Raw genomic sequence first — 15,069 nt, 5'->3', positions numbered from 1 at the left:
GCTAATGTTACACTTAGTCTTTAAGTTTCCTCCTACCTATAGTAATGCAAGAGTGTTCTCTGCCTTAAGATGGTAACAGAATAACATTAAGGCTTGCTGTGTCTCCAAGAAGCAATTAGTTTACTGAGGCATAGGGTGAATAAGTAATTTACCCAAGGTTTTAAAGCTAGTAAGTAGAGGATCTGTAATGTAAACCTTGAGAGATTAGCTTTAGAGTCTACTCTCTTAAACACAGTGTTAAGATTATATATAATCTTAACAATTAGAATCAGAATCAGTATTAATATCAAAATTGAGAGATTGGCTGAGAAAGTTATATTGAAAGTATACAGCTATTAGAAGTGGCAAATATGTATTAGTACAGAAAAATGTTCATAATATATTTAGAAAAGAGGTTACAGTATATGTAATATATCAACTCCTATCAGAAAAAAATATGTATATAACACATATGCATAGCCAAAAAACTGAAAGGATACTTATCAGTTAGTCTGGAAGATGGGATTATGGGTGATTTATTTTTTCTTTTGTTTTTAATTATTTCTAAATTTTCTGAAGTGTTTGTAATATTGGTAATGAAGAAAATATATTAAAAGAAATAATACTTTTTTTAAAAGAAATATTGGAAAATGTAGAAAGTTAGAAGACTAGTAAAGCAATCATCTTAGCACCCAAATTCATCTCTCATTAGTTCTTTTGCATAATTACTTAATTCTTTATGTATAGTTATAATTATATTGGTTTATATAGTCTAGTCTTTTGATCTGATTTTATAAAATAACTTTTTCCCATACTGTTATATATTATATAGAAACATAATTTAAAATAGTTACATAGAAGGATGTACTTAATTTCTATTTTGGGACATTTAAACAGTTTTGAAGATATGCTATTATATTGTAATGCTTAATGAGTATCTTTGTACATAAATTTTTTCTGAGTTTTTCTTTAGGATAGAGTCTTAGAAATGAAGTTACTGGGTCACATGAAGTTCTGACATGTGATATGGGGCTACAGGGAGGAAGAAAAATGGACACTTTCAGGATTGATGCTATGTACTTCATATATAATCCATTTAGAGGCCTATAATATCAGGTTATCACTCTAATGGAGATGCTAAGATCACTGGGTTAAGGTGGTAACATGAGTTACATTTTAGTTTAGTATAGAGATTAATAGGAGATTGCCTATCTCATTACCTATAATCTTGCCTAATCCCTTGAAATGAAAGTCACCTCTTTTTTTCACTAAGCTGATTGATTGTGCTCCTCATATGATGCTTTCTCATTTTCACTTGTATATTTATATTTGTCTAGGAGAAGAAGCCTTTGAGGGCAAATCTTTTGTTTTCAACTCATCTAGTACAGTATCTGAAATGTAGAATGTATTACATGTTCATTGGATGAATGAAGGAAAGAAACATTATTTAACAACCTTCGGGGAATTCTCTGGTGGTTCATTGGTTAAAACTGTGCTTTCACGGCTGCTGCTGCTGCTGCTAAGTCGCTTCAGTTGTGTCCGACTCTGTGCGACCCCATAGACAGCAGCCCACCAGGCTCGCCCGTCCCTGGGATTCTCCAGGCAAGAACACTGGAGTGGGTTGCCACTTCCTTCTCCAATGCATGAAAGTGGAAAGTGAGAGTGAATTGCTCAGTCATGTCCAACTCTTAGTGACCCCATGGACTGCAGCCCACCAGGCTCCTCCATCCACGGGATTTTCCAGGCAAGAGTACTGGAGTGGGGTGCCATTGCCTTCTCTGTTTCACAGCTGAAGGCTCATATTTGGTTCTACCTGGGAACTAAGATTCCACAAGCTACGCAGTATGGCCAAACAAAAACCCAACCTTCCAAGGTCTTAAATCACTTCCCTGTTTTGAGAGATATTTCAGAGAGCTGGTAACATAGCCTAGAATAGACTATAGAAATGAAAAATAAAGACCTGAATTACTCACACTAATGTTTTCCTTGTCCTTTTTGAGTAGATTCCTGCTCCTTTTGTGAGGTTGTACTCTGATGTAAAACTTTGACAAAGATGGATTGCTACCCTAGGAAAATAAAGGTAGCAGTAGGCACTCTTTTTAAAGAAAAAAATTATTTATTTACTTGCTAAGTTGCTTCAGTCATGTCTGACTCTTTGCAACCCCATGAATGATACCCCACCAGGTACCTCTGTCCATGGCATTCTCTAGGCAAGAGTTTTGAAGCAGGTTGCCATGCCCTCCGGGGGATCTTCCCAACCCAAGGACGGAACCCATGTCTGCTTATTTACTTATCATTTATTTCTGGCTGTGCTGGGTTTTTGGTGCTGAGCGTGGGCTTTCTCTAGCTGTGGAGAGCAGAGGCTACTCTCTGGCTGCGATTTCTGGGCTTCTCGTTGTGGTGGCTTCTCTTGTTGTGGAGCTCAGGCTTTATGTGCGCGGACTCAGTAGTTGTGGCACCTGAGCTTAGCTGCCCTGCGGTGTGTGGGATTTTCCCAGATCAAGGATCGAACCTGTGTCCCCTGCATTGGCAGGCAGATTCTTAACCACTGGACCACTAGGGAAGTCTGGTACTCATTTTTGATCAATTTCTTTGCCCAGTTTGGTTCAACAAGGAAGAGGTAGTAAGTATATCTTTGCTTATGTCCACTTCCTCTTTTCCTTCTTCTTTTTAAGTGGGTGTTCAGATAGATGTGGGTTTAGAATTGTAATTTTTTTTAATATTCTGCATTATCAGTAGGCTTATAATATTTTTTGTTGACTTTCCTCAGATTGGATTTTGATGATGATGGAGAAGGGAACAGTAAATTTTTGAGGTAAGATTGTAAAACTTTATCTAGATTTCTGATATTAAACATTAGTTAATTATCTTTATGACTCATATTTTTGTCTTTAGACCTAAGGAGAGTCCTTCATCCTAAAACTAAAATTTCCTGTTAAACCCCATACAATTTCCAAGCATTCTGGTAATAACTCCAGAGGAAAGTGTTCAATGAGAAGAGAATATAGAATTTATAAGATCCTCTGTATCAGTTACCTATAGTTGTATGGCTTAAAAATAACAATGATATATTATTTCTTATAATTCTGTCGATTGGTTTTTCTGCTGATCTTGCCTAGGCTCATTCTTAAGACTGCATTCAGCTGCCTTGTCATCTGGGAACTGGACTCAGATGATAATGCTGGGCATCTCTCTTGCTCCCCCCTTTTTTTTTTGAGAGTGAAAAAGTTGGCTTAAAGCTCAACATTCAGAAAACGAAGATCATGGCATCCAGTCCCATCACTTCATGGGAAATAGATGGGGAAACAGTGGAAACAGTGTCAGACTTTATTCTTTGGGGCTCCAAAATCACTGCAGATGGTGACTGCAGCCATGAAATTAAAAGACGCTTACTCCTTGGAAGGAAAGTTATAACTAACCTAGATAGCATATTCAAAAGCAGAGACATTAGTTTGCCGACTAAGGTCCGTCTAGTCAAGGCTATGGTTTTTCCAGTGGTCATGTATGGATGTAAGAGTTGGACTGTGAAGAAGGCTGAGCGCCGAAGAATTGATGCTTTTGAACTGTGGTGTTGGAGAAGACTCTTGAGAGTCCCTTGGACTGCAAGGAGATCCAACCAGTCCATTCTGAAGGAGATCAGCTCTGGGATTTCTTTGGAAGGAATGATGCTAAAGCTGAAACTCCAGTACTTTGACCACCTCATGCGAAGAGTTGACTCATTGGAAAAGACTCTGATGCTGGGAGGGATTGGGGACAGGAGGAGAAGGGGACGACAGAGGATGAGATGGCTGGATGGCATCACAGACTCAATGGACGTGAGTCTGAGTGAACTCCTGGTGTGCTGCGATTCATGGGGTCGCAAAGAGTCGGACACGACTGAGCGACTGAACTGAACGAACTGAACTGATCCTTAAAGAGGGCAGACTTGAGTTTCTTTACATGGGGATGGTTGTAATACAAAGGGCATGTCTCAGTCCAAGTGCTTCTTATCAAGCATCTGCTTTGTATTGACATTTGCTGTTGTCCCATTGGCCAAAGCAAGTCATATGTCCAAGTTCTGACTCCGTGTGGAAGTGGGCTGCACCAGGTAGTGAATACTGCAAGGTGTAATTAGTTGGGAGGTCATTAATGTTCTAATGTTGCCCTGTGATACTCACTGATTTCTCCTACAGAGCAGGAATTGGAATTTGTATCCTTGTAGTACTGAACCTTCTAGGGAACTGAAAGTGAACTTTTCAATATATTGATGAAGGAGTACTTTCAGAGAAAGAAAATTTCTATTCTTGCTTAAGACCAGTTACTTGGCTTTGTGGGTTTTTTTTGGCAGGGGGTGGGGTTGGTGCTGTGTTGAGTTTTAGTTGCAGCATGCAGGATCCTCGTTGCTACATGTTGGATCTTTAGTTCATCATGTGGGACCTAGTTGCCTAACCAGGGATCGAACTCAGGCCCCTTGCATTGGGAGCATGGAGTCTTAACCATTGGACCACCAGGAATGTCCTTACTTCACTTTGTTTTTAAGTCAGGAAAGCAATAAGAGTCAAAGAATGGACGATAACCTTGACTGCACCCTGCCTTTTTTTTCTTTTCAAAGTTGAAAATGCTACCTAGGTACTGTCTACACTGCAGAGTAACACATATTTGAAAAATAAATACAGGAGCCCTGTTCTTAAAAAAATTTATTTTACTATGTGAGTTTCTGGATTTTACTATTTGAACTAAGTTCTTAAAAGAAATATGAACATACTTTATCACAAAATTGTTAAACAGTGCAAGGTTATATGTAATGAAAGTACATCTTCATTTCACTTCATACCTTCAGAATCCTTGTCTTGAGACTATAGTTTGCAGTTTATTAAGTATCCTTCCACGAATATTCAGTGCATATGTAAGTGTATTTAAATGCACATATTTGTGTGCATATATAGTCATTGTCTCCTCATTTTTTGTTTTTATACAGAAGATGCCCGTATTCTAAATTGTTTGCCATTGTTTAGTTTTATAGTGCTTAGTTGAGTCAGTGACATCTGTCTATCTATTATTATTGTTTTTGCAGTATTTAAAGTTAAAGCTAGTGTGTTTAGCTTCTGCCCAGCTATGGAACACTGCCAGATATTCTCAAAAACAACAACAGTGACTTGGTTACCATAAAGAAATAGTTGTAAAATATTGGAGAAAGCCATTTTCCAAGAGAGGTCTTGAGCGTTAATGAGTGTCAGCAAATGTAAAGACGGGAAAACATTTCAATTTCTTTGCAGGAATAGACTTTTTCCACACAGTTCCAGTGCACATTCCTCCAATTAGGAATTCCTAATTATAATAATAGATAAAATAGTAGTAGCAGATGTGCATATTAATGGGATAGAGGTAGTCACTAGTCTTATTTATTCCTGTCATTTAGCTCTAGCCCTGAGTCATTGCTTCCATTCCACAAAATCTGGTAGTCACAAACTACACACAAATTTTAAAAGGTTTATTTGTCCTTTCCCCGACCTTAAAAAAAAGTTTTCATAATTGATCTTACCAAATAGGTCATTATGCATGCCCAGGAGAGTCATCACCAAGTTTTTTTTACTTGATCATCAGAACTTTTTTTTCCTCTGGCCTCATGGCTTGCAGGATCTTAGTTCCTCAACCAGAGATTGAACCCATGCCCCAGGCAGTGGAAATATGGAGACCTAAACAGGAATTCCTGGTACATTTTTTTAATTGGAATTTTCCACTTTGGTCTGGGAGTGAAAGTCTTACTTGCATTGCATCTGTAAATCTATAAATCAGCTCGATACTTGGTGGATTAACTCAGTCTCCTTGGTGGATGCAAGTTGTAATTTATTACCTCTTTTCATCACTTTGTTCAAGTGTCATTTTGTTATATTCTCCATACAACACTATGAAATAATTTTTAAGAATATGAAGGATTTTAAATTCTACATACAATATCAGAGTTGCTAGTACTAAAGTAATGCTTCTCAAACTCAAATGCAGGTACAAATCCACCAGGGGGTTCTTTACAAGATGAAGATTATAATTTGTTAGGTCTCGGATAGTGCCCAAGATTCTGCATTCTTACAGATTCCTAAGGGATGCTGCTGCTTCTGGTCCACTGACCACACTTTGAGTAGCAAGGACCTGGAAGACACATTCTTGAGATTCAGAGTTAATATGCAAATTATAGGTCTCTTTTTTCATTAAGAGTCTGTAGCGTGTGAGCTATAGTGTATTTTGTATCTTAGAAACAAACAGTTTGTCCTTGAGCTGAAATTCCACTGCACCTCTGTGTCTACTCTCCAGTTATTTTCAGAGAGAATTTTTGGGGTCAAATTAGTTGAGGATTTATATGGCCTGTGAAGTATAAATTTTGGCTGTAATAGGAATAACTGGTTTAACTGAAAATTTTGTGAGTCTTACCTGTCTCACAAAGCCTCTTTCTGCCCAAAGCTGATGGATTTTTGTTATGTCCTGTGGCAGTGAGAAGAGGAAAATTTAGACCATCTGGAGAAGAGAGTGGTGTTTTCATAGTTAGGTTTAACCTCCTTCAACGCATCCTCCTTTGCGGTTTCTGTAGTAGCAAACAGGATTCATCAGCTTGTTAAGTAAAAGTTCTTGAGATGAATGGATTTTGTTTTCCTAAAGAGATACTGTTCGTTGTTTAAATCAAAATTTAAGACTTTTAGAAACTTTTGCACATCAAAGGAAGCCCAGTGGAAAGGTAACATATGGAATGGAAGAAAATATCTGTCAATCATACATCTGATGTGATACTTGCAGAACTCCTGTAACAAAAAACAACCTGCGTAAATGGGCAAAGGATTTGAATAGGCATTTCTCCAAAGAACATACACAGATGGCTAAAAGTCACATGGAGAGACACTCAACATTACTAATCATCTAGAGAAATGCAAATCAAAACTACAGTGAGTAGGCCATTAGAATGCTACCAGCAAAAAATCCAGAAAATAGCAAGCATTGGTAAGGATATGGAGGAATTGGAACTCTTGGGCGCTGTTGGTAGGAATATAAAATGGTATGGCCACTTTGGAAAACAGTATGGAGGTTCCCTGAAACATTAAAAACAGAAATATTATATGATCCAGCAGTGCCACTTTGGTTATATATCCAAAAGAATTGAAAGCAAGATCTTAGAGATATTTGTACACTCGTGTTCACTGCTCCATTTTTCACAGTAACTGAGAGGTAGAAGCACCCCAGATATCCACTCACAAATGCAATATTACTCGGCCTTAAAAAAGAAGGAAATTTTGTCACTTACTACCACATGGATGAACCTTGAGGGCATTATACTAAATGAAATAAGCCTGTCAAAAAAATAAATACTGTATGATTTCACTTATGTGAGTATGTAAAGTAGTCAAAATCAGAGAGACAAAGTAGAGTGGTTGTTGTCAAGAGCTGGGGGTGGGATGGGGACAGAGAGAATGAGAAGATGGTGTTCAGTAGCTATAGAGTTTGTTTTTCAGTGTGAAAAAGTTCTAGAGATAGTTTGTACACCAGTGTGAATATAATTAGTGCGACTGAGCCATACACTTAAACATGGCTAAGATGGCAAATTTGACGTTACATAGTTTTTGATGTAATTAAAGAAAAATAAAACTATCTCTAATCTCGGGAAGGTATTGACAGGGCAGGCAGCTGTTCCCTCATGAGCTCGACATCTTTTTTTGGAATGTTTGGTAAGTAAGAGTAAAGGAGACATTAGAAAACAGACAAATAATAATCATGGATTTTTAAGTTCTGTGAGATGATATTAATATCTCTGTTGCTTTGTGCTGCCTTTTCAATTGGCTTTTTTGCTGAATATTTTTACCCCTTTCTGGTTCTCCTTTCAGAATGAAATAGATATAACAAGTGTAATACCTTGGATTAATCTTTTTTTTCTCCTTCAGGTGTGATGATGATCAGATGTCTAATGATAAAGAGCGATTTGCCAGGTAATATAGTAGAGCATCTTGGTCCTTGTTATGGGACCAGGCAATTTAAAAATTCTCTGTTTTAATTTTTTCTCAGTGAGAGTTAATTTCTCTGCCCAGTCTCAACTGGTGAAAATTAGTATTATAATTGTTGTTTATGGTCAGGTAACATGGCTTTCAGACTTATGGTGCCAAACTAATGGTATACTTAAACAGTGTTTTTATGTATGTGATAAATAGCTATACATTGTGCTTGCTGGGTGTCCACAGAAACACAAACAATATGAATTTCTTGGTTGCATTTATTATTAAGTGGATCTACAAAATCTGTACAGATAATGATTTTATTCTTTTAAAGATGACAGCAAAGACACAGTTTACACAAAGTGCAGTTTTTATTGAAATACATTTGTTTAAGTTACCTGTCTAGAGCATGAAAAATACTTTTGTTTATATTAAAAAAATCCTCTCAACTCAAATATATTCTGTATATTGTTAAGCAGTAAATTATTTGTTTTTTAAAAATTGAATTTGCAATCACATCAGAAAAGTGAATAATCCAAAATCCAGTGCTTAACTAAGCAATTACTACTTATTCATTGCTAATGCTGCTGGTCTGGGGCCCATACATTGAGAACCATTGATGTCAAGGGCTAAGCAATATCAATCAGAATAGTTTTAAACTACTCTGAAACAGTGAGATGCCATCATAGGCTTTGAATGAAATGATAATGTATCAATATAAAATGCATATGAATTTTTCTCCAGTAGCTTTATATAGGACTCATTAAAGAGAAGCACTGTAGTCAAGAGGGTAAATGGGAGACCGTTGAAACAATAAGACAGTGATAAAATCATGAGAGCCTGGGCTAGAATGGTGGCAATGGCAATAGAAAAAAAAAAGGAGCAGATTTAAAGGTTTCTGAAGAATTTGTAGTTACTTCAAATCTGAAATAGCTACTTACGAACACTTTAGGATGTGAATCATCTCTCAAATGAGAAGTTAATAGTAGATACTTGGGCAGTAGTTTTTAAAAAACTGCATTAGAAAGTGAAGCCATCAAATAATAGTGGTGGTATGGGTTTCACAGTCTCTTGACTGAAATTCCAAAAAGCTATGAAAACATGACCTGAACTGTTTTAGTCTTCATTTGTCTTGCTTAATGTGAATATTTATTTGGGCTTCCCTTGTGGCTCAGCTGGTAAGGAATCCGCCCGCAATGCTGGAGACCTGGGTTCGATCCCTGGGTTAGGAAGATGCCCTGGAGACGGGAAAGGCTACCCACTCCAGTATTTTGGCCTGGAGAATTCCTTGAACTGTATGGTCCATAGGGTCACAAAGAGTCAGACACGACTGAGTGACTTTAAAATTTAATTCAGAATTTAAAATGTGAATATTTATACATTCTGTATTTTATTTGGAAATATTGAAGTAGATAAGGGATTATGGATCTGTACTGGTAGGAGTAGTAATAGTAATTTTAGATATTTAACTTGCAAACAACAGAGTTCATTTCTTTGTGGGCTCTTGGTTCCATGACCAGGGATTGAACTGGTACCCCCAGCAGTGAGTGTGTGGAGTGCTAACTGCTGGACTGCCAGGGACTTCCCAGAACTCATTTCTTTAAGATTTGTTAAGCTAGTTCACCTCAGATATTCTTGTTTGGGATTCAGTAGAGGGTCTTCAAAAGATGAAATGAATTTTCCCAACTTTTTGAAAAAATATTTGTAGTTTGTTAAGGAATTACAATAACCCAGTGAATATGAAACTTTACATAATATCACCTTTTTTTCTTTCTCTTGTCAATATGCATAAGTTTTCAGGTGGTTCTTGTCATTACTGTGTTATTTTTTTGTCTCTTTTTCCCCCCCTGCTGACCATTTTCTACAAAATGTTTGTAGTTGTCATTTTTTAATAGCTGGGTTTTCAGCCTGTTAATGTATCACACGTAAATATTTTTTCTTAATCTCTTTATATACATATACTTATGTATATATTTAAGATGGAATTGATTACTGATAAACTGAACTACCAACACCAACTACCAACGTGTTTCATCATTTGCCACAAACCCTTATAGTATTTCAGTTATTCAGAGAAATGTAGTGGTAATCCTTTGTAGCCCCTCCAGGGGAGAGGGAGTTGATCTAGGATCCAGCAGTGTTATGGCTTTATTGCAGAGAAACGGGAAAGCGACACATTTGATCTTGTACCCCTTCAAGATCAAATCACTGATAGGGGATATATTAGATACCTAGCTCTCAGTTTTATTTATATGATTCTCCAGGGAAACCTGGTTGGTTATTGTGTCTGTGAGCACACATGTGCTGTACATGTGTTATAGAGAGAGTGTGTTTGTGATCACTTGTTTGACTTTCTTAGCATGATTTACTGCTTGATTCTTTTTTTCTCAGTATAGAAATAGCATATGTGAATATTACTTTTTTTCCAGATTGGAAGCAGTATGTGAAAATAGTACCCCTTATTTAGTTCTTATTCAAGTAGTAGGTCTGCTTGGTTTCTAAAGAGATAATTGGCTTTCTATGCTCAGATTGTGTTCGTTTATAATGAATATTGGGCTTGCTTTTATGTTGACCTTTGTCCTGTAAGTTACTTTTCCTTTATTCTGACAGATGGTTTGGTCGAGTACAGCAAGGTTCTTGTCTATATTTCCATTTCTCCCTCTTCTCTGCATCTGTTTTTTCTGTTATTTTCTTCCCTTCCCCCTTTTCTCCTCCCTCCTTCCTCTTTCCCCCCTTCCTTCTTTCCTTCCCCTCTTTTCTTCCTTCCTCTCTTTTTTCCTCCCTTCCTTCCTTCTTTCCCCCGCTTCCTTCCTTCCTTTTTATTTTACATTTAGCTTAGTTCATTAATTCTGTTTTTAGGTCGGATGATGAGCAGAGCTCTGCGGATAAGGAGAGACTCGCCAGGTAGGAAAATGGTGTCTTTTAGCATGATGAAGTGGATGCTGCTGCTTTTTCTATCCTTTTTCTTATTTCTGCTCTTTTCTTCCCCTTTCTCTTCATGTTTTTCTTTGTGGCAAGAGAGGACAATATTTTTAGAAGTTTGTATATGACAGGAACTTTGGCTTCCCCCACCAGTAAGTGGGTGAGTTGAGGCAACATAAGAATTTAAGAAATTGCTGTTAGTTTTATAGATTTCTCTTTTTATCTTTATCTTAGCACACTAAATTTCACAGAATAAAAAGCTTTTAGAAACAGTGCAACCGTGCCAGTTGATACTTTAGCAGGAAAATGCTCTTTTATCAGAAAGCCAATAAATATATCTGTGTTTGCAATTAGTTCCTAGTCTTTGGGCCTCAGTATTTACTCCACACCCTTGTAGAAAGCTCACCCTTATTTTCCTGGGTACACTCGCAGCCTAGATTACTTTGTCACAGCAGTACTGGTGTGGCTTTGGTGAATGAATCTTGTGGTTTCTTAGAAAAGCTTAGCAGCCTTGATGTGGCTGTTTAAAAGATCAGTCTTCTGGATTTCAGTGTCAGAAACCTGTCAGATACAAGGAAATGGGTGCTTTATGTTTAAGAGTAAAATTTTATGTTTCTCATTCAGAGTAACTAAAATGGACCTACGCTGTGAGACCTATTGTTACCTCTTTCAGCTGAGTCACAATCTCATTTTGCTGCCATTTTAACTTATGCCTGCTAACGCTTTCACGTTTCAGAAAACTGGTGTGGTATGGTGGGAAGAACACTGCATTCATTGGGAATGGGGGCTGCCCTTGGAAAAGTCGGTTAACTACTGGACATTAGTTTGCTCTAATCATAAAGAAGAGATTTAAGTTAGATTAATTGTTTTCTTTATGTTTGTTTTGGCAGAGAACTTTTGTTCAGATAGAATCTTTAGTGGTAATAGAAGTCCGTAAAAAAGATAAAGCAAAGCTGCTCAAAACAGAAACAGGAATGCAGCTGTTGTTTGAGTCTCTCCTTGAAGTATTCCTATGGAAGATACTGAGGAACTATTAGGCTTTTCAGAAATCCAATTTGAAAAACTCTGAATTATACTTTTATAATTATATAATTAGCAGTAATTTTGCCCTGATTGTGGAGAAGGCAGTGGCACTGCATTTCAGTACTGTTGCCTGGAAAATCCCATGGATGGAGGAGCCTGGTAGGCTTCAGTCCACGGGGTTGTGAAGAGTTGGACACGACTGAGAGACTTCACTTTTCACTTTCATGCATTGGAGAAGGAAATGGCAACCCACTCCAGTGTCCTTGCCTGGAGAATCCCAGGGACGGCGGAGCCTGGTGGGCTGCCATCTATGGGGTCGCACAGAGTCAGACACAACTGAAGTGACTTAGCAGCAGCCGTTACCCTAATTTTGAGGAAGTCAGTATTGGAGATGTGTTCTGCTTTCCCTGGTGAGATCCAGATTGTCTGTTTTCAGGCCTTTAAGCATCCTGTTCTCCAGTTCACTTTGTCCCAAATTGGGCATCATAAGGGACTTCTAGTAAATGGCATCTTATAAATCTCTTGAGCTCAGTGTACTGGTACCACACCCAGATAGAGAAGCTAGGGCCTTGTCCATTAGGGGGACAAGTAGAACTTCCAATTCTGCCTCCTAGTGTTGAGAATAAGAAAGATACTTAGAACAAACAATATTTTATAGAACAGGGGAGTCTATACTAATCAATTCTCGTATCAACTGTGGAGCAACATACTTCTGTTGGAAAAAGTTGGTCATTTTTTGTTTTCAGCCTCTGAAAAGTTGAGTTGATAAATCAGTCAAGCTGAGGAACTTAAGTGAATAAAATCAACAGTTTTTAAGACTGTCATTTCTTAAAACACTTTTTGTTCTGAGGGAGTGGTGATTTACATAGGAAGTGAAGTTTCTAGGAGTTAGATTTGCTGGTATCCGCTTGTACTCTTGTCTACCTTGTTAGTTTCTATTCCATGCTTGCTCTGCATGAGAAGCTTGGCAGACTTACTCTAACATCTGAGACTTACGCACTACTAAATCTAAGTACTGCATTTCTTCAGCAGCTCACTTGGTATCCATGTCACTCTCTCTGCTCCCAAGTGGCCAGATATGACCACCTGGATGGGGCTTCTCCTCTCTCCCTCCATGCAGGGAAAACCACAGCGAGATTGAACGGCGACGACGGAACAAGATGACAGCCTACATAACAGAACTGTCAGACATGGTACCCACCTGTAGCGCCCTGGCTCGGAAACCAGACAAGCTAACCATCTTACGCATGGCAGTTTCTCACATGAAGTCCTTGAGAGGAACTGGCAACACATCCACCGACGGCACCTACAAGCCGTCTTTCCTCACTGATCAGGTCTCTGGGAAGCACACATGAGGGGGTCTAGAATTTTTTGAAAGTTTTGATCTTTTAGGGGCGGATGCTCATAATCCTGAAGTGTGTGTTATTTTGGGAATCAGAGCAGAGCTGAATCTGTAAATTCTTTAAAGGACAGGAATTCAGCTCTGAAGGAAATAGTCGGGTCATAGGAAAGTGAGTTTTGATCCCTGACTATACCATTTATTAGCTTTGGAACAGAAGTGAGAAGAATTGTGAAAACTATTTAGCACGCTTACAGGTATTTTTAGAACTTTACTCATGAATCCAGTCTTCAGGGTACAAGAACAGAGTCTTCTGTGGAAGATTGGAATCTTGGGGATGACTGTGTTCATCCCCAGAGAACCAGTTCTTTTCCTTGGCTTTAGGGTTATAGAAGATGAAAGTAATATATTTCTTTTACTTGAAGCAGCTTCCAGTTTTAGTTATGAAAGGAATCTAACAGGCAGTTGTTGCTGCTTAGAGATATGCTCTATTACATTCAATGCACTGTGAGAGAAATAGAAGGTAGAAACATTTCCAGCTTTTCAGAAACTCGGTTTGAATATGAATATGTGAGTAACAGAATACACACATAAGTGAAAAATGAGGAAAATGCATATGGGAAGAAATGCCTTTAAAGAACTTATTAACAATTTATGTAGGATTAAATATATGTGTTGGCTTCCCCCATGGCTCAGTGGTAAAGAATCCATCTGCAATGCAGAAGACATGTGTTCCCTCCCTGGGTCAGGAAGATTCCCTGGAGGAAAAATGGTAACCTACTCTAGTGTTTTTGCCTGGGAAGTCCCATGAACAGAGGAGCTGGCGGGCTGTAGTTCATAGGGTTGCAAAGAGTCTAACACAACTGATAGACTGAGCACATAGACACACACAAGTACATATATACTAGCAGGATGGCTACAGTAAATAGAGTGTCTGGGCCTGAGTGAGAATAGTCAGCAAAGACCTCAAAGAGTATAAGGTAGCCATGTTCTGTTTTGATTGTTAAAAGTATCACTTATTGCAGAAAAATTCAGAAAATATAGGAAGTGCAAGGAAGAAAAAACTGACTGTAATGCCATCCTTTTTCCAGTACTCTTGCCTGGAAAATCCCATGGGCGGAGGAGCCTGGAAGGCTTCAGTCCATGGGGTGTCGAAGACTTGGACACGACTGAGCGGCTTCACTTTCACGCACTGGAGAAGGAAATGGCAACCCACTCCAGTGTTCTTGCCTGGAGAATCCCAGGGACGGGGGAGCCTAGTGGGCTGCCGTCTATGGGGTCGCACAGAGTCAGACATGACTGAGGCGACTTAGCAGCAGCAGCAGCAGCAGCAGCAGCAGCAGCAGCAGCCATCCTTTTATTCAGAGGATCAGAAGGAAGGAAGGAATGTGGTTTGGAAGAAAGCAATAAAATTTTTCCAAATAGGATGGTCTATATGAAAGCACATATAACACAGATTATATATATATGTACATTGAAATAGCTAATCAATTTGTACTAACAGAATACATATAGATATCGATTCAGTGGTTTCCAGTTAGGCACTTTTGGTGAGCTATCCAGATACTTTGTGCTGTTAGAAATGTAAAGAATGGTAAGAGGTAGTCACAGATGAAAACATGTGTAAATAAATAAATCATGATGTAAACACAGAATCCAATCCATATCAGAGGTTCAATAATAAGTCCTGTGTAAATATGTAAAGTGTAAATATGGAAAGCAAAGAATAGGGGAATAATATTGTAAATATTGGAAATAGCTTGATTAAAAGCACCGTGAGAATAATCAGGTTTTATTCAAGGAAAATCAGTTTAGCATGCCCTGGGGCACCTGATGAAGGAATATTTAAGTGTTATG

General features: G+C 38.2%; 1 protein-coding gene across 2 annotated transcripts in view; it reads left to right on the top strand.

Annotated features, from left to right (window-relative positions):
• ARNT (aryl hydrocarbon receptor nuclear translocator) overlaps positions 1–15,069 on the top strand; it is a 66,729-nt gene that overhangs the window by 29,641 nt on the left and 22,019 nt on the right. The window contains exons 3-6 of one of the 2 annotated variants that reach the window (XM_069603680.1): positions 2,750–2,794; positions 7,881–7,925; positions 10,788–10,832; positions 12,994–13,207. In XM_069603680.1, coding sequence (XP_069459781.1) covers positions 2,750–2,794; positions 7,881–7,925; positions 10,788–10,832; positions 12,994–13,207 — 349 coding nt within the window. The remainder of the gene's footprint in view (positions 1–2,749; positions 2,795–7,880; positions 7,926–10,787; positions 10,833–12,993; positions 13,208–15,069) is intronic. The other variant, XM_069603690.1, reaches the window with a different exon arrangement.

This window comes from Ovis canadensis, chromosome 1 (assembly GCF_042477335.2).
Source record: "Ovis canadensis isolate MfBH-ARS-UI-01 breed Bighorn chromosome 1, ARS-UI_OviCan_v2, whole genome shotgun sequence".
Classification (NCBI taxonomy): Eukaryota; Metazoa; Chordata; class Mammalia; order Artiodactyla; family Bovidae; genus Ovis; species Ovis canadensis.
This window is presented reverse-complemented; position numbering and strand designations above follow the sequence as displayed.